Below are 20,241 nucleotides of genomic sequence, written 5' to 3' on the forward strand. Positions count from 1 at the left end.
CTGTCCTCTGGACTTCACTCATGGCAGGAAAATGTTGAGTTGTGTCACCTTTCAGACAAATGTCCTCTTTTGTCCCAGCTGCTGCCCCAGGTGTCCCTGCTCTTCAGAATGTCATTGTTCTGCACGGAAAGGGCAACAACTTCTGCTTAAAGCCAGACTCAGCACTCTCAGAAATAATCCCAGAGTGGTTTTGTGGTGTGGGCAGGGTGGGTGGCACCTGGATTTGGGATTGGTGTCTACAGGAGCCCACCTGTACCCTTTAGAAGCTGGAATGGGAACAACTTCCCCTGAGTGCCCTTTGTGAGTGACCAAATTGAGGTGACACCGACTAATGAACAATTTGAGACTTCACCAAATTCTCCAGCCACGAACTGAGTGCTGCAGTCTGAGGCTAAATGTCAGATGGTCCCTGGCTGTTGGGGTGAGGAGATGGAAAATGAGCTGAAATGTCACCTTCAAGGCTTTAAAGTGTTGGCATGGCTGGCAGGATGCACCAGGGTTAGTCCAGCTCTGGCATTTTTTCAGCCACAGAAAATCTACCTGGGGTTTCTAAATTTGTGTTCCTGTTTGCCACTTTGCTGATTGCTTTTTGCCATTTTAGAAACCTGGACAAATTAAATGTCACTTGTGCTCTGATTATACAAGCCAAAAGAAGCTATACAGACTGTGTAATTCCATATATAATACAGATTGTATTATTCCATTCAGCAAATAAAATTGCTTCTCCATTCCTATCTAAACATCAACCCTAAGTTCTGAGGGAATTTCTAGACTGATGTCACAGAGTGCAACAAAAACACTCTTCAGTCTGGTTCCAGTTTTAGAGAATCTGTCAATGTTTCCTTGCAGAAGTGTTCTCATAGAGTGCTTGCCACATTTTAGTCTGAATCCCTGTGGGATGTCACAGCCTTTGTTTCCTTTGAAGGAAAGAGCATCTCTTGTGGCCGGGGTTTGCTGTTCTGTCTGGGCACAGGAGCTCCAGAGGGATGTGCTCTCTGCTCTCTGCTCCAGCAGCTCTGGAGCTGCTCCCTTCCAGCACAGCTCCCATTTCCAGCAGGACTGGTGTTCCAGGGATGATCAGAGCTGTGGCCAGCAGGAAGGGCAGCTGCTCCTCTGGCTTCCCTGCAGCTCTGGGAGGCCGGGAAGGGAAGGATCCGTGCGCTGATCCAGTTTCCCAGCTTTTGTCAGGGCCCCAGCAGACGGGGTGTTCTCAGCTGAGCCACGCTCCTCACAGCTTTTTGGGAGCTTCCAGTCTTGTTAAACAGCCTGTCTGTCAAAAACCTCTCTGTGTGCAGCCTTTCCTCAGCAGTGCTGAAGCTCTGGGATGTAACCAGCTGTGTCTTATTCGGGGTGACAGCAACGAAACCCTTTAAGGCTCTGATGTAAATCAAATGTGATCCTAATGTTATTTCTAAACAGAAACACTCAACAACTCCAGAGAGCAAGGTCTCACTTGATCAGATGTAAAACAAACACATCCCCCTTGCATGTTTAGGAGGATTTGATGGTTGTTATTAGTCCTGAGATTGTTCTCTTCCCTGGCTCCAGCTCCAGCAGGGAATGGCTGCACAGTCACTGCCTCTGATTATCACTCAGGGTTTGGTGTTTTGGTCACTCTGCTTTAACAAAGGACTTCAAGAGATCATTTATCCCAGGAAAACAGGAACAGGATTTTACTGGATTGCAGCTGTGTGGGTTTGGGTACTCCACATCATCCTCAGGTTAAAACCAGGACATCAAGGGGTACCTTCAGCTCCAGTGGGAACACACCCACACTGGTCAAGTGAAATAAATTGCTTTAAAGGAAAAGGAACCTGCTCATTAGTGTTCTGAGGTTGCTCTGAGGAGATGAATCTCACTGTGTCAACTCATGCTTCCTTTTCCTTTCCTCTGATTTAAAATCCTTTGCATCACTTTAGGATATAAATGTTCCCACAATGACATTATAAAGCTACTGACTCGTTAAACTCTACCAACCTTGTTAATTGTACAGAGACCAGAACTATAACTTTGTGCCTGTTGGATCCATTAAATTTTGCTAAAAACATCCTTTCCTTGGATAAGTTATCCCTCCTTTCCCCAGCTTAGTTTATGTACTATCAAGGAATGGCACATTTTGTCTTTAGAGCATTTATTCACACTAAATTTTTAAATTTGAATAAGTAACTGTCCAATGGGAGTGAGATAAATGCAGGTGATCCTATTTAGGCTGCAATTAGCAAAACTATACAAAAACAATTAATGAATGTAATGGGTGAGGTTCTTCTCTAGGAATTCTGTCTCCCTTTCTACATCAGGCTGAGCCTGTAAAGACCAGCTGGGATGGGGAGGGGAATTTCCCTCTCAGAGAGATTTTTTTTTAAGGTTGTGATTTGTATAAGCTTTGCCAGACCCTCTTAACCTGCAGAGCTTCCTGTGCAGGTTTGCAGCCAATATTTTGCAGGAGGGTGATTTCTCCTGGCTGGTTTCCTGAGCTCTCCCTGTTCTCTGTCTCCAGGTGTGGGTGGATGCTGGCACACAGATCTTTTTCTCCTACGCCATCTGCTTGGGGTGCCTGACAGCCCTGGGGAGTTACAACAACTACAACAACAACTGCTACAGGTAACACCTTCCACACTGCAATTCTGCTCTTGGGGTGGAATTTGGAATCACTTCCCTTTCTCTTTTCCCATGGATAACCAGAAGCACACACAGGTGTTTTAGTGGGACAGAGATCTGTAATGTTTCTCGGAACTGCTTCAGAGGAAGTCTGCTCCAAAATGTGGTGTTTTCATCTCTTTTGGTCAAATCTGAGTCTTCCACAGCCCCTCAGTACACACAGAACTGCATGGAAAAATACAGGATTTCAGGCTGGTATAATTGAATGTGTGTGCATTACTTAAGCTGCTTTTTAAAAAGTACTACCAAAAATTGTTATTACACATCACCCCAGTTTGGTGTGTGCTCTGACTGCCACTTCTCCCCATTTTTTTTGGGAAGTTTGCAGGCCCCAACCCAGAGGGAATGGGCAGCATTTCATGGCTTATCTCCATATCCCCAAGGAGGGAATTGCCAATGACTTCAGGAGGTTTTAATCTCTCCTGAGTCAATGGGATAGGAGAGACATGATTTGCACAAAACCCCCTTTCCACATTACTGGTATATGAACCCTACTCTTTTCTTCTGGAATCCACAGTTATTGAATTAATTTCCCTAAAATTCCTACAAGGACAGTTTGGTTGTAGTGACTCCATTAAGATCTCCAGACAGAGAACTAAAGTTTCATTTTCCTCTAAAGGAAATAACACAATCCAAAAGCAAAAGAATATCAAAAACAAACAACCCCAAACCCCCAAAATTTATTTAAATTCTAAATTGCAGTTTTACTTGGAGAGTTCAGGAGGCAGTTTGAGGAAATGCTCCTTCTTTCCATGTCTTAGCAAGACAAAATGTTTTGCTGCAGAAGGTGGTGTGAGTCCCCTACGGCCCTCAGAGCTGCTGGTAATGAACCTTTCCCCTAATTAGCACAGGTGACACTTTAGCAAAGCCTCCCCTCCTTTCCTCCCTTCTTCAGTTTTATTTCTATTTCTTCCCAGTTGTATCCCAGCTAGAAGCTGTCAGTGCCACAAGGAGCCCAGGAATGCTTTTCCTGAGGTTTTGTAACCCACTACAAAAAGCAGGAATTTGCATTTATGGATTTTTTTCCTTCCCCCTGACCCCAGAGCTCAGCTGGTAAAACTCTGCTCTGAAGGTGCTGAGGAGGAGGCTGCAGCCAAACACCTTTTACTCCATCCAAACTCCACAATTCCCCTCACAAAATGTTTCCCAAAGTTCCCAGCTAGGACAGAGATGTCACTGTGTCCTGAGGTGTGATTTTTAACAAGTCTGAGGGAAGGGGCAGGACAGCAGTGGAGTGCAGAATGTGGCAAAGCTGGGCAGAGCTCTGATGTGAAAACCACAATTCTATATTCTAACCAGCACTTTTAAAAAAATTAAATCAAGCTGGGGGTTTTCCTCCTGCAATCCCCACAGTCTGATCATAACATCGACATCTTCTGCTCTGTTTTACTCCAGTTTTTCTTCCCTAAGGGAAAATTGCAGTTGAAAATAATGGCAAGAGGTATTTCAGTGGGAAATGGGAAAGTCTGAGCTGCACGTGGGCCTGGTGAATTTAAGATTTAAACCTGATTTAATTCATTAATGTGGTAAATGAATTGCAAAAGTGACTTTATGTCCTTGAATAGGAATTTTTTATCATCCTTATGTATCTTTCATTGGAAAACAAAAGCAGCTCCTCCCTGGATGTGCTGAGTTTGTGTCCCAAGTGACTCCTCTGAGAAGCTGGAAGCCCTGGCAGTGTTTCCCCACAGGGATAACACACAGGTGTACTGATGTTTCCTGGGCTTTTTATCCAGCTCAGAATCCCAAATCCATTCCCAGGTACAAGCTCAGCGTCAGCTCCCCTGTTCCCACTGTGGAGCAGGAGATAAAGGAGTGATTTCACACATGGACAAAACTTTCAAGACCTGAAGATTTGTCCTTTGCCAAGTTTCGAGTCTAGTAGGAGAAGAGAAATGGGAATTTCTCAATTGGGTCTTGAGGAATCCATAAAGGCAGGGAAGGTCCTGGAGGGATGCCAGGGGCTCTGTGGGCTCAGAGAAGCTCCTCAAGGAAGGCAGCATGAATCTTCAGAAGTGTCCTGCCTGACAGGCAGGGAGAGAAGTGATGCACATCTTGAATTATTCAGGTGATTGGCAGGAGTTTAATTTGGAAGAATGTGAAGTTTTCATAAAAATTTGAAGTTTTCCTTTCACTTGAAATCAGTCTGGGCTTCAGTCAGGCTCTGATGTCCTCCTGCCAAGGGTGCACATAAAAAATTCACGTTGTCCTTTCGATGGTTCCTGAGCACTTGTGTTTAAAACTCATTGGTTTCACAATCAATAGATCCAGATCCACTTTCCAGTTTCTCTTCCCATAGCAGAAAAACCCCCCTGAGCTACAGGTTACTTCTGCCTGTGGGATAAAAGCCAGGAGCTGGGGGTTTGGTAGAATTCCTGCAAGGCCAAGGGAAGGGAAATTGGAGGTTATATTTTCATGAGGGTCCTCAGAGAAGCTGTGTTCAGTCTCTGCCTGCCTGGGTGTGAAATGATTCAGCTGGGGTGGTGTTATCTGAAAAGAACAGGGACCTCAGTGGCTGGAGGGGGTGAAAATCCCCCTTTTCCCCTTTCCTTGGAGAAATGTGTACTTATCCTGCAGATGGTTTGGACCATGGTGCTGTGACTTCCCTGAGAGGGGAGATCCTCTTGTTGTGTGGGATTCTCCAGCTGGGCTCTGTCCCTGCTTCAGGAGGGAGCAGCAAACCCTGCCAGGGGCTCCAGCCCTTATCTCCCCCTCAGGAACCAGCAGATCTCAAATATCCTGTGCCACAGCATTCCTCAGAAGGAAACATCATCTTCAGACTGCATCTGAAGCAGGGAATTACCTAAACCAAATCTTCCCTGAAGAGACCAGCCTGTGCCCAGTGGAGGCATCATCTGGCTGCATCCACCCCTGCAGGATCTCCCTTTTTCCCCCAGAGGACTGGAAAATTCATCTTTGTGACCTCTCTTATCCACAGGGTTTCATCACACTCCATTTTAATTTCTCACTATTGACTCACCACTTCCTGAGGTGAGAGAGGTGGGGTGAGAGTCCCCCCAGAGCTCTTTAGAGCTGAAATTCACTGGGAAGGTCAGGAAGGGGCTGATATTTCATTCTTTTGTATCTCTGCAAAGCACAAAGGCCTCTGTGCTCCTCAGTCCTTTATTTTGGATTGCCATTTTGATTTAAGGTGTCCAAAGTGTAGAACTGGCCTGGGCTGGGATAATTTAACATGAAAAGCAAATAAATAAAGGTTGGAATTTATATTTTCAGCAAGTATTTCACTGCAAATGAACAGTGTTAGAGAGAGTCCAGGCATGGAAGAAGTGTGGACATCACTGCACTTGTCCGAGTCTCCACTACAAATGGGAACATTAATTTTTCATAGCTGGGCACATCTTAGCAATTCATAGATGTTGTGCCACAGAGATTATTTTTACTCTGCAATTGTGATAAAACTTTCCCAAATTAATATTTGAAATGAAGCTGAGGTGATGAGGGGGAGCCAAAGCCTCCCATGGCCCAGAGGCTGAGCTGAGCCTGGGTTTTGCAGCTGAGGAATGTCAGGGTGCTCCCTGCCAGGGGAATGTGCTCAGGTGAGTCCCAGGGCTGGCAGAAGAGCTTTGGACACCTGGAGGAGACACTGCAGAGCTCATCAGTGAAGGAACGAGGTGCTGGAACTGCTCACCTCACTTTGAGCTCCAAAAACTGATGGGATGACGTCACAGGATAAAAGTATTAAACAGCAAAGCAGGGAGATTAGCAGAGAAATTTTGAGGGAATAATTGCCAAGACTTTGAAGTAGGAATTGTCTCACAAATCTGTGACAAAGATGTGATCCTCTACTGAATAACTGAAGCTGTGAATTCAGAACCTGCTGGATTTTACAGGGTGCTTTCTTCTTATTGGTTGCTTCAGAGCCACAGTGAGATGGGGATAAAGCAGATTAAGGGATGGGCTCGAGGCAGGCTTGCCCTGTGTTTCAGTGGGTTAGAACCCTAATTTACCTCAAACATCTGGGTTAGATTATTGCTTTCTCAAGTACACAGCTGTCTCTGTGGCAAACACTCTTCAAGGAGTGACTGTCAGCACAAACCATCAGTGCCTCATCATCTGTCACGCCTGGAGAGCTGTCAGAGCAGCAGGAACAGCAATATTTCCCTGGGCTCTGGGGGAAATCACACCTTGCTGCAAGAGGACCTTCCCTTTCTTTAAACTGATTCTCTTATGACATTTCCATTCTGGGAAGAGAAATCTTTCTTCACCTTGGCCTTGTCCTTGCCTTGGTTTAGGTGTGGGATGTGTCTGCCTGAGAGATCTCTGTCCCTGCACTGCCTTGGCCTCTTTTCAGACACTTTTTTAGCCATGCACACACTTCCAGACTATGTACAATGCTTTTCATTCCCACAGCCTCTCAAACATGTCTAGAAACCAAACTGCAGCTGTATTTTGCATGGATATATTTTACCAATGTTCTCTAACAGGGATAGAAGGAGATAAGATGCGACAACAGGATTTATTTTTTTTCTTCCCCCAGGAAAAAAAATGTTACCATTTTTATAGAGTTTATTAATAAGTTCATATCCTCTGGAATCTAATAGCACATATATAATTATATACATATATATGTATATAATATTATATATTATATGTATATATGTATATAATATTATATACATATATATACATATATGTGTGTGTGTATTGTTCTTAACGATTATTACATGCTTTACATAGTTTTACATGTTTTTTAAAGATTTTATTGGAAAACAGCAAGTGACTTGCACCAGCTTTGCAACTCCAGCAGTTAAAAGACAAGCAAGGATATTCTGCTGGTGTCCTCCTGCACGTGCTAATTCCTGGTGGCTCTCAGGAATAATTAATAATGAGTTGGGACCTTACTGCTAATGAAAAACTTGCTCTCCATTCCTGCAGCCCAGGGTTCTGTCAATCCTCTGGCTCAATGGATGAAAGAAAGCCCAGCTCTGGAGATCAACTGCAGTGTTTTTTATTTATATTTTCAGAGACTGCATCATGCTCTGCTGCTTGAACAGTGGCACAAGCTTTGTTGCTGGTTTTGCTATCTTTTCAGTTCTTGGATTTATGGCTTATGAACAAGGCGTGCCCATTGCAGAAGTTGCAGAATCGGGTAAGTTCCAAAAGCAGATTTCTGAGTTAACAAAAAGTGCCCAGATGATGTGGGCAGGGTTCACAGTCTGTGCCATGGCCTGTGGATGGGATGACTCAATGGAATAACTGCTGCAGGAAGAGTTCTGAACTATTTTTGTGGCCACACATTTGTGTGTGAAAATTATCAATGCTGCTGTGCATAGAAGCAAGTATATGAATTCCAAGAGCCCCTGCAACACAAATTTACTCCAGCTGAGCCTCCAGAATGTTGTTTAGCAGATAAACTGAGTTGTGAGTGTTAATCCTCACCTGCACCCCACCTTCTTTCAATGAGACAGACTGAAATCCACAAATATTTGTTCCTTCTGGAAAAAACAAAATAAATGAGAAAGGATATTAAAGAAAAAAAGCTGCAGCTGTTAAAATGAGAAACCAGGCAGGCACACAGGCTCAGATTTATGAAAAATGAACCATCCACAAACACCATTGGAGCTGGGCATCCAATGGAAGTTACTCCACACCTTTGTGGCTGTAACATCCTCAAGCAGAAGAAAAAAGAACAGGAGGCTGCCCAGAAAAAAAGCCCAATGCAATGGTGAGCTGTTGAGGAGCAGAAATTACTGTTGTGGAGTTAATCCCAGGAAAACTGCAACACAAGCAGGGTTTCACTGATGCTCTCATGGAAAATATTTATCTTTTCTTAAATCCCTCAATACAACGGGGTTGCACTTCATTATAGGAGCTTGTAAATGCTGTTCTAAACAAAGAAAGAAGCAGCAGTGTGTGACACTGAAATTATTGCAGCAGGAGCACAGGGTTCTTCTTTATTGCCTGGGAGAGGGCCTTTGTGCCCCTGCTTTGAAAGCTGGCTGGCTTCATAAAAAGCAGCTGATAAATAAAACCAGAAAGACATGAGCAAGGTGAGAAGATTTCTTAGCAGATTTGAGAAGTTATCAGTGCTGTTACAAAAATGTTCTATTTTGAAGATTTCTCTAAATATGTAGCCAATGTCACACAGGAGCAGCAGCAGCACCCAAAACCACAGAGCAGGATGGGAACCAGCATCTGCCTTGCACCAGGTTAGAGAAAAAATAAAGATTCCAGGATATGTTTCTAAATGATATAAGGCAATCACAGGAGCAGCTGCTATGATTTATTCAGGGATGTTTGCAGTGCTGCACATCCACACAAAACAAGGGGAACATAAAGCACTGGGAGGTCTGAACAGAAGTTGAGCATCCTTTGGCCAGGATGCAGGCAGGGCTGTGCCATTTCTGATCAGCCTCATCACCAGCTGTTAGACTGTGAGAGAGGTAGAGTTTGTCAAGGTGCTCAGTCTCAGGTTTAGTTCCTCTTCTGTGTCGTGACAGAAGAATCAGGTTGTGGTGGGCTGACCCTGAGCAGCAGCTGAGCATCCACACTCTGCTCACTCACCCAGTTTCCACGGTGGGCTGGGGAAGGGAGCAGGAGAGGAAAAGTGAGAAAATGGGTGTGTCCAGATAAAACATCTGGTAAGTGATGCTGAGTGAGCCCTGCTCAGCCACAGGCACAGTTTGGTGTCAGCAATGCTGTTCTCCCACAGCTCAGGCTGCTCTGGAGGAGCTGAGCTCCATCTCAAACTCCCACACAAATATAAACTTTGCATTTCTTTATTCCTTTCCAGGACCAGGACTTGCATTCATTGCTTACCCTAAAGCTGTCACCATGATGCCTCTGTCTCCTCTGTGGGCAGCTCTGTTCTTCATGATGCTCATCTTCCTGGGCTTGGACAGTCAGGTAGGGAACAAAACCCATTTCAGTGATATTTTCTAGCTCCCCAACAGGTGGAAATCACACCTAAACAGCCTGGTGAAAGACTGAACCCTAACTTAATTCTTTGCTATTTTAAATCTTAGTTGTGATGCTGGATATCCCTTCATGATTCACTGCAAGGGCTGGTTCAGCCCAACTCCAGCTTTCATTATTAACACGGAAATCAGTCTGAACTTCAGCAGGGCTGATTAAAATCCACACTTCAGTAAAATACCAGCCTGTTTTTAAAGCACTTTGCACTGAATTTTGAAGCTGAATATCAGATAGTGATAATGTAATTTCCTATGGTGTATTTTTACTGCAAGATACCATAGCAAGGAATGTGCAGCCATAGCCTGCAGCAAAGGGGCAGCACAAAAGTCGTTGTCCCCGTGTGACTGTAAAAATTGCAAAAGCTGCTTGAAGAGGAATGTGACGTGCCTGGGTGTTTTAGCATGCAGCTCAGCCCTTGGCATGACTGGGTTCAGAAAATTTATGATTCTAAAGCTCAGCAGTGCTTGTTCTGCATGACATTTCCAATCATTAAACTTAATGTTTTAATAACCACTCTTTTTAATGATCTAACAGGTTCTTAAGTCTTTTTTTTTTTTTTTTTTTTTTTTAAGTGAGCAGTTCCTGGATTTTGCTCTTGACTATTCCAATGTCTATTTTGGGCCCTGTTTTAGAAACTTTGCTGCAGAGCCCTGAGTCAGAAGCTCAGGCTTTTTGATTTTTTTTGATGTTTAAAGATGCTGAACATGTTCCTGCCCTCCTTTCTTAGAATTCCTGGCTTGGGCACTCAACAGCTCTGGGGAACTTCTCTCTTCATGGAGAGAACTTCCCCCAAAGCCTGCTGCTCCTGTAGCAGGTTGGAGGATGCATGGAAAAATTGGCAAAAGTGCCTGCAGTGACATGATCCCACGAAGGTTTTGTACGTTATTTAACTCTCATTCCAGCCACATTTGAAAGGTTTCCTTTTCATTTAATCCACCTGCTACAGGGCAAATGCAATCTGGGATGATATCAGAGAATCCAACTGTTTGGGTTTGGTGGAAATCCATAACTTTGGACTTTTCCACTGGGAGATTTTCCTTTCAGTTTGAGTTTCTGCTTACGGGGCGTCCCCGGGGATCACCGACCCTCTGTGATGAGAACACAGGAGGAAATTCAGTCTTAGGTGGCAAATCCCAATCCCAGCAGCAGATTTCAGTGGATCTTTGCTGTCCTCTGTTGCAGTTTGTGTGTGTGGAGAGCATCGTGACAGCTGTGGTGGACATGTACCCCAAGGTGTTCCGCAGGGGCTACAGGAGGGAGCTGCTCATCCTCGGCCTCTCCATCGTGTCCTACTTCCTCGGCCTCATCATGTTAACTGAGGTGAGAGCTGCCTGGCTCAGAGGAAAAGAGTTTGTGCTTGAAATCACAACAGATAAAGCACAAGAATCTTTGCCACAGACAAATTTCCCTGTCAGGAACGTGACAACAAAATACTCGAGAGACTGTTGTCAGCTTCTGTCTGAAATGGGAAAAGCGGCCTCGTTTTATCGGCTGAGCTCAGGAAATGTCAAAAATACACAAATAAAATAATCAAAAATACACAGCACAGCCAAGGAAATTCCAGCTACTCTGCACCAGCCAACCACACACACTGATTGTGGTTTTTGGATGGAAAAAACAATAAGGATGAAGTGAAAAGAGAAAATTAAACCATCTTTGGTTTTGAGCAAAAGTTTTTGTGTCCCCTCCAATTTGGAATAATCTAGAAAGTGGACCATTAATATTTAATTACACTAATCAAATCTCCCTCTCTGATAGGAGATTCGATGCTCTGTGTGAAAAAATGCATCAAACAGATTTTTTTATACTTATATACTTTATATTTACCTGCAACCATTCTTATTCTCAGTGAAATAAATCATCTTTGCTATGTAAAATGGGAAATCTTGGAATAACCCCTCCACAGAGCTTGTGTTGAGCAGAATACTGAGAAGATTATCTCTTATTATCAAGATATACAGGCTAAAAGAAATATAAATCTGAAGAGTGAAGGGGAAACAAGTTCTTCAAACTGCAGGAATATCCTTGCAGGAGTTTTGTTGTCCTTACCTTTTCCTGTCTAGGTTGATTTCTAAATCTGCACTTTGCTCAGGTATTTGCTGAGCCTCACCATGATGACTTTGCAGTAGAAATTTAGGTTTCTTCCTATTTTTGGATTGTCTTCCATCTGCAGAAAGTTGTCTGAGATGTAATGGATCTCATGAGCTCCCCAAAAAACATTAAATTCCAACCGAGGGCTCATCTCAAGCCCCTCTTTCCTTCTTTAGAATCCCTTTTCATTGAAATGCTCACTTGTGAACTCCTCCTCCTCCTCATTCTTTCAATATTAATGTGATGTGATAAATGATTGTCTCACATAAAAAGTTTAATATTATCCATATAATTTTAATTATTTTACCCACAATGTTATTGATTGGATGATTCTTATTTCCTTTTCTTTGTGAGAAATAAGAAAGACTTGTTTCAGTCATGTGGCTTAAACTCTGTGAGTTGAATTCACACTTTTTAGGTCACTTTATCCATTTTGTAGTCCCTGCACCATCACAGAGGGATTTCAGTAGCTACAGATTTTACCTCCTTTCCCCACAGTTGAATTAATTATTTTACATATTAATAACACAGACACAGAGCCAGGATCTGGAGGTCAGAAACTCCTGGGAATATCTGCAGCTCGATGTGATAACAAACCAAGGGAAAAGCAGGGAGGTGGGACAGCATTTTTGCAAATAAAACCAAATTTACTTCACTCCAGATTTACCACCCTAAAGGAAGTGCAGAGTTAAAAAAAACAAAACAAGAAATGAATATTCTCTGTTCAAGAAGGAACCAACTTGAGTAGGAAGACTGCCAGGGAGCCAACAGCTTGACAATGTAATTAAAACAGATTTGCTATGAAATATTGCCGCCAGTGCCAACCCAATATTTTTTTTCCCTTTCCTATTTTCTCCTGCAGGGTGGGATGTATGTCTTTCAGCTCTTTGACTCCTATGCAGCCAGTGGGATGTGCCTGCTCTTTGTTGCCATATTTGAGTGTGTCTGCATAGGCTGGGTGTACGGTGAGTGATAAAAATTGCTCTGTTTTTCTTATCCAAGTTTCCTGTTTGCATAAAGGCAAAGTGAGAACCTTGTGCTCGTATGGAATGGGACCCTCCACGTTCCCATGCCCCAAAAAAGCCATGAATGCCTTTTTCTCCACAAAGATAATTTCACTTTGTTAAACAACACAGAAGTGCAGATCACATGTGAGCAACTATCCTTGGCTTCACACATGAGCTCATAGCATCTAAATATATTTATCTATAAAATAGATACTCTTTGACTGGGGTTGTTTACAACCTGATTCTACAAGAAAGAGAATAAATCAACTAAGCAGAGTATATTAGATTGACTCATGCTATGAAGGAAAGCAAACCTTAAGGTGTGGAGGAAAAAGGAGAGTAGGACTAAAGGAAATGTTAATCTTTTTGTGACAGCTTGTACCACACTAATGAAATCTCCATCTCTGATAAGAGATACAATGATCTGTATGAAATAAATATTTTATAGCACCAGAAGTTTTCTAGCAGCAGGAATTTTATATAAACCCCTGCCATGAGCACAGGGCAGATGGCAGGGAGGAGTTTTCCAGGGAAAGAGGCAGCAGCTTCAGCCTTCCCAGTTCTGTCTGTGCTTTCTCTTCCCTGCTTTAAATCCTGACCTGGACAACCCCTTCCATGTGCACTCTTCATCTGCTTTTCCTTTGCTTTTTGGGCAGGCAGCAATCGCTTTTATGAGAACATTGAAGACATGATTGGGTACAAACCTGTGTCGTTGATTAAATGGTGCTGGATGGTCCTAACTCCAGGTATTTGTGCAGTAAGTACAGAATGTCCAAATAACTTCTTTTAGATATAAAGAAGGGTTTCTGTATATGTTTTTTAATAATTTTCTGTGGCTAATAGTTGAGAAAAAAGCCTATTGATTTGTAGCATGTATTTAAAATAAAAAAACATTCTGTAGGATCTGTAAAAGTTGTCAAATAGTCTATGAAAAATCTTAGTAGGTACAGTCATAGGAACAAAAATAATGCCAGGGCCCTAAAAGAACATTTGCCAGAATGAGAGAGATGTTTTTCCCTGTGGTTAGTGCACCTTGTGTGCCAACACACGGCTCGAGCTCCTCCAGACTTGTGCTGGGTCCTCTGCTGCTTTCTCCCCCTTTCTCCTCTCTCTTTGAGGTATGGACATTTCCCAAAGGAGACAAGATGTATTTCACTTTTAAACGTAGTAGGAGAGGCCAAGAGTCCATCCCACGGGCATGAGGGAGGGGAAGGAAGCTGTGCCAGCTCAGCAGATCTGTGGCAGTGTCACAGGGACAAAGTTCCAAAAGCAACATGATCTGATTGCCCTTAAAACTGAGGATTAGATGCCAACCCCCCTTCCAGCTGTGTAATACTCCAATGATGGCAGCTGCAAACTACAGGAGCTGGGCTACCTCAAAATCCAGGTTCTCATTTGCAAACTTAGCAAAATTTCTGACTCATTTGCACCAATTCTGAAATGACCTCTCCACCATTTGCTCTTGTGCACTCGTTTCACCATGTTGGACAAAATGACGCAGTAGCTTTTCTCTGTTTCATGCATCCAAATGGTCCAAGCTGCCTGATTAGAAATTTAAACAGATTTTTTTTTTAGGGTTTTTGGCAGGATGAAAGCATTAGCCTGCAAAACTGCAGGTACACACAGTGAATTAAAGTAACTTCAAAAATTTTGGCTTTCCTTTTTCATCCTGACAGGTTGGAGAAAACCCAGCTCATGTTACTTAATCACAGCTGGTTCACTGTAGCTGTAGCAAGACTTAATCTTTCCTGCCCAGGTGCTGCTTGCCATCAAAGTGCAGGGTTTATTGTCACCAAGTGGTAAATAGGATTAAACTTGAAAGGTTGCTCATTTCTGCAGGAGCCTCTGAGATGTGTTATTTAAGCTGTACAGGAGAGAGGATGTTGCTGGTGGGTTTTTTTTCTCTGAGTGAAGAGCTTCCCTCTGCTTTTCCTCCTCAGAGAGCCTGGCCTGGCCTAAACCTTCAACCAAATCCTTGTTACACGTGCAGGGTTTGCCCATAAATACCTCTGACAGCATCTCTGCTTGTTTCAGGGAATCTTCATCTTTTTCCTGGTGAAATACAAACCGCTAAAATACAACAATGTGTACATCTACCCTGACTGGGGCTACGGCATCGGGTGGATGATGGCGCTCTCCTCCATGGTCTGCATCCCACTGTGGATCTGCATCAAGCTCTGGAAGACAGAAGGCACCTTCATGGAGGTGAGAGATATCCAGTGATGCTGGAAAAAGAGCTGGGAAAGGGCTGGGAGTCCTCACCTGCATCCCCCAGTTAGGGCTCTCAGTCACCGCTGGAAAGAGAATTCTGAACTTTCTCTGGTTTATTCTCAATTCCTGTTGGGTTTTGTGCTGCCAGTGGTAAACTAAACAAAACTATTGATTTAAGGTGCTCTGTTCCCAGCACAATTTGTAGCTTAAAATGTCTGTAACATCACTCAAATCCCTCAAAGTTTGTATCAGCCATTTCCTCAGCTCAGCTGCCTTTTCCCATGGTTTTTGTTTGTGCTGACAGGATTTTCTCCAGGAGCTGGGTTGCCCACATTCCCATTTTCTGAACAGTTTTCTTAATTTCAGTTCTCTAAATGAGAAACTCAGTCAAATAAAGAGATTCAGGGCACTTTTCTGACATTTGGTGTCAGGTTAGGTCTAGACTGAGGTTATTATCAAATTCAAGCTTGGAAGGTTTCTCCTTGCTGTGGGAGCTCCAAAGTAAGGCAGTGAAGGAAACAATAGCAGTAGAAATAAAAATACAAACCTTATTCAGCCATTTGGGATTTCAGCATTGCAGAAAAGCCTCGATTTGTCCACATTGCACAGACTCCATTCAGCTGATTAAACACAGCCTGGGGGCTGCCTAGGAAATCTTTACTGTGTATATCAACTAAAAGTGAATCACCCATGATTTAGTTGTCTCAGAGAGTCAAAAGAGGAAATCTACACAAATCTAAACATTCAGTATTTCCTCAGTGCAGCAGCCCCACCTGTCCCTGCAGGTGAGCAGACTTTGCTGGAGCTGCAGCACTGCAGACAGGTCGTTATCTTTTCCCTGCCAGGATGACAAGAGGATTGTTTAAATCACAGCTGGGAGCTTCTTGGGGAGCCAACTTCCTGCTGTGAGCAGCAACCTTGCTGTGGATGTCATTGCTCAAAGAAAAGTGGAAGGATATTTTTCTTTATCACACCTTAATACACCTTGGCTGTCACTGGTTTATTTGCTTTTTCCAGTGAACATCATTGATGATAAAATGAGAAACAAAATGTACCTGTAGAACAGACATTGTGATGAGTGTCTTCATGAAAGGGGGTGATTAAATCAGCATAAAAATTCACTTGGTTTTTGGAAATAAAAATTTCACTCTGCCTTCTTTGGTCCAGTGGGATTTACCCAGAATGGTGCAGCCTGCAGGTCTGAGGATGTTTCCACAACAGGGGAATAAATGAGAAGGAGACGTGCAGGAGAAAAGCCTTTTATAATCGATCTGTTAAAGAGAGGTGTGTCTGTGACCAAGAAAAACGTAATGATTTCCAATTTCTCCCATTTTCTAGAAATTCAGGAAGTTGATTACACCTAGCTCAGACCTGAAAATGCGGGGCAAGCTCGGAGGAGGAGCCTACATTGCAGCAATAAATGACTGCGATGCCAAACTGAAAGGAGATGGCACCATTTCCACCATCACAGAAAAGGAAACACATTTCTGAAAGAACTTTTTTTGTTGTTGTTTTATTTTTTTTTTTTGTATAAAGAAATAAATAAATTCACTTAATTATAGAGGCTGGCTTGTTTTGCACAGAATTTTATTAACCAGTTAATTTTAAAGTGAAAATTGTATACTTGTTTAAAAAGTGATTTTTTTAAATTACTCTATCTGTAATGATTCTGTAAAAGAAAAAGAAATAGTATTATATCGTCTGTTAGTGATGACTTCTTGTAATATGGTGATTCCAGTCAATGTTTGTTTTTTTTTAGACTTTAGAGGGACCTGTATAATGTGCTGTAAAACTTTTCTACTTTGATTTGTGGCAGGTGTAATGTTGTATAGACCTTCTAACCTGTAAGCATTTCAGACCATTTCAGCTGTCCCTGTGTGTATATAAAAGGCACCAGCCTGTCCTGTGGTTTGCTTGGGAAGAATTCTCCTTTCAGGGTGAGTTTGGTGATGCTGACGGCGCCTCAGCTGCTCCCACCTCCTTCTCTCCACCCTCCACTGGCTTCATCAGGGTTGGAAATGTGGAATGAGCCCATCCCGAGCCACTGTTTTCCTGGAGATTGGACAGAGGCTGGTTCTGAAGGGCTCTGAATTTTGCTGCTGTAAGTTCCTGGTCTCTGACAGGATGTGCTCCTCAGGAGACCTCCCAAACCTTTGCATCCTCCTCCCTGGGCGGCTGCTCCTGAATTTTGGCTGGCACTTCCCACCCCCAGGAGTGACCCATGTTTGTCTGTGCTCCTCCACCAGGAGACCAAGGTTATTTCACAGAGCTGGAGATGTTCTGAGGGGAAAAGTTTAGGGCTCTCTGTGTCTGTAAAACAACTCATTCCCCTCCAAAGGAGTCCAGGATCCTACAATGCTGATGTGTAGCACTACACAGCTCCTCTGCTGGCACAGGGTGGGGTTTTGGGCTGTCCTGTGCAGGGCCAGGAGTTGGACTGGATGATCCTTCCAACTCAGGGTGTTCTGATTCCTCTTCAAGGTCCTTTCCAGGTCCCCTCAGATCAGGCACTGATTTTTGTGCCCTGGATGGGATTGAGGCTTGGACTGAAGTCATTGGAGGAATTTCTTTAGCAGAAGGTTGGGGTAATGTCCTTTCTCTCTGCAGGAGTCCCAGGAGGTCATTTCTGTGTGGTGCAGGGCAAGGGATTCACGCAGGGCTGCTGTGACCTCGGTGTCACAGAGGCAGCAGCGCTGGTTCTGTCCTGTCAGGCCTTGGTCTGGACTGACTGCCGGGCTTTAAAGCTGATTTTGTACGTGGATCCAGCTGCTGGATGCTTGTTCCAGGAGGTGTGCAGATGGCCCAGTAGCAAAACCCCTAAACTGTGTCCTTAGGATGTGGTTTTGGTTTTTTTTTACCTGATAATATTCCAAACACTATTATTTGTTCTGGGCAATTTTTTTCCTTGGCTTGTTTTTGTTATTTGATGGTTGTGTGAGGAACCTGTGGAGAAACATCATCCTGCACTGCACAGGATTTTTGGGGAGAGACAAGAGACAGCCCAGAAGAAATGTCATAATACCTGCTGCCTCCTCTGCAACTCCAACCCACCGGAGCTCAGACACAGCACCTGGAGTTGTTAGCAACAGAAACGGCTCCTGACCTTCTCCCAAGGAAATATTTCCCTAGAAATCACTAATTATACTTTAATATTGGCTAGAACTGTACCTGCAGTCAGCACTTCTCTAAGCTCTTGCTGTTACTTCTTAAAAAAAGCATTTTTATGGAACTGCTTTGTCTCGAGTCACTTCATTAAATCTAATAGAGCCATTTCATTTTTACTTTACCTTATTTGTAGGGGTTTATTTTGTGTGTGGCAAGGTGGAAGCCTAGCAGAGGACTTCAAATCCTGTAAATCCTGTTTGCACATCTCCCTTGGGAGGTGCTTGGAGCAGGACATTTAAAAGAAACCTGGATTTAGGAAGGCACAGAACAATCATTCTGTGCCTGCTGGCCTCCCTTGGAGCCAAAACTCAGTCCCATGGGAAAACCATACAGGGGGAGAAATGTTCCCAGAATAGAAACCACAGATTGATTTATATACAATGCAGAAATGGAATTGACATTGACACCCCCAAATCTAGGAATTCACATTTTTGGAAGTCCCAACAAGTCAGGAATGTTTGGGACCCAATGTCCCCTCCTGGGCTTTCTCTCCACCCCACCAGGCCGCAGAAGCAAGGCCCCAGAGCCACACGTGGGCCTTGGCGTGGGCTGTGCTTCCTCCCACGGAGAATGCCAAGATATTTTTGGATCAGTGGAGGGAGATGCAGCTTCAGGTTGTGCTTGGCCTGGATCTCAGGACTCCTGAGAACCTTCAGGTTGCTCTTGGCCTGGATTTCAGTGCCATCCCCTCGGCAGTGAGGATCCTGAGGAAGTGCCATGAGACACAGCCCCAGCTCCTGGAGCCATCCACGGGCACAAAGTGACCCCAGAGGGGCCAGGACAGCCCTCGCTGCTGCCTCGGGGTTTGTGGTGTCCCAGATGGGACAGAAAACGTCCCCTGGAGGGAATAAAGTGGGCATTTATTGAAGGCCTTCCCCAGGCACACCTCGGGCAGCCAAAGCCTCCCAGAGGCTGCAGCCAGCATGGACAATGGGCACCAGTTTCTCACACAATTCCCAGTTTGCTCCAGTTCCATAGCGGGGCTCATCCTCCAATTCCAGCTGCAGGCAATGAAGTCATTCAGCCCCAGTTTGCTCCCCACAACTCACTTTTGGTCAGACTTTTTGGGGCCTGGGGCACTGAGGTGTCCCTGAGATCCAGGCCTAGAGAGGAATTGTATCACTGGGATTGGGATAAACTCTGTTGTAGGAGGAAAATGTGTGTCCTGGGGCTTGGCTGAGTCCTTTGGAGCTCTGTCCTCACCCAAGCCCCTCCAGGAGAGCTGTGCTGTGTCCAGGAGCTGCTGGGAACATTTCACCTGGTCCTGCCATGGTCTAAAGCATCCCCCGTGTTACTGATGTGCTGTGCTCTGTGTGCTCCTGATAGCTGACTTGTTTAACACTTTACTGATTTAAAAAAAAAAACAACACAATTTTTTTGTTGTTTTTTCTTTTCTTTCTATGTGGAGGGAAGTGGGAGGGTAAATTTCCTAGTTGTTCTTGTTTGGTGTTTTTTTTAAATGGTATGAGGGAGAAATGTAAAAAAACCCAGCTCAATGGTGATGATTTTTTTATGCAGTAGGAACAAACTGCCCTTTTCTGAAGTATTTGCAGAATTATTAAAAATAATACAATAAAAATGAGCAACCACTAAGGTTTATGTAACATTTTATGCAAAGAAAGGCTCCCTTTGGTTCTGAAGGGCACAAGATTTTGTCTACTTACTTTGTTCTCAAAAATTAAAGGAAATGGGAAAACCCCATTCTGTGTATTTTAGTTTATATGGATATACTTTACATGACACTCCCCCAATGAATTAAATAATCACAGCTACCCTGGTAGAGCAGACAAGTGTCCCTTGATGTGAAGTGGGGAACTGAAAAACCAGAGGAGGTTTAGAAACTTGTTTGAGGTCATGCAGCAAATCTGTGGCTGAGAGAAACTGAAGTTCCCTGGGGTCACAACTTCACGTCACTCTTATTAAATATAAATATCTAAATATCTATATAAGGTATAGATATAAATAAATATAGATATAAATAGAAAACATAAGTAAATGTAAATATACAATGTAAATAAAGATTATAAATATAAATTATATAAATCCCATAAATAGAAATAAAATGCAGACTAGCCACCACTTTCCTGCTGCTGCCCCTTCCCTCACACCCATGGCTGGTTTTGCTGGTTTTGTGTCAGGGCCATGCAGGGAATGGCTTTGGGAGCTGCTGGGG

General features: G+C 43.6%; 1 protein-coding gene across 2 annotated transcripts in view; it reads left to right on the forward strand.

Moving 5' to 3' along the window:
* SLC6A11 (solute carrier family 6 member 11) overlaps positions 1–18,133 on the forward strand; it is an 88,538-nt gene extending 70,405 nt beyond the window's left edge. For both annotated transcript variants that reach the window (XM_058845342.1, XM_058845344.1), the window contains exons 8-15: positions 2,498–2,601; positions 7,644–7,768; positions 9,413–9,525; positions 10,777–10,914; positions 12,548–12,650; positions 13,349–13,449; positions 14,727–14,897; positions 16,242–18,133. In XM_058845342.1, the coding sequence (XP_058701325.1) occupies positions 2,498–2,601; positions 7,644–7,768; positions 9,413–9,525; positions 10,777–10,914; positions 12,548–12,650; positions 13,349–13,449; positions 14,727–14,897; positions 16,242–16,394 (1,008 nt within the window). In that variant the 3' untranslated portion in view covers positions 16,395–18,133. The remainder of the gene's footprint in view (positions 1–2,497; positions 2,602–7,643; positions 7,769–9,412; positions 9,526–10,776; positions 10,915–12,547; positions 12,651–13,348; positions 13,450–14,726; positions 14,898–16,241) is intronic.
* The last annotated feature ends 2,108 nt before the right edge of the window (positions 18,134–20,241 follow it).

This window comes from Poecile atricapillus, chromosome 9 (genome assembly GCF_030490865.1).
Source record: "Poecile atricapillus isolate bPoeAtr1 chromosome 9, bPoeAtr1.hap1, whole genome shotgun sequence".
Lineage (NCBI taxonomy): Eukaryota > Metazoa > Chordata > Aves > Passeriformes > Paridae > Poecile > Poecile atricapillus.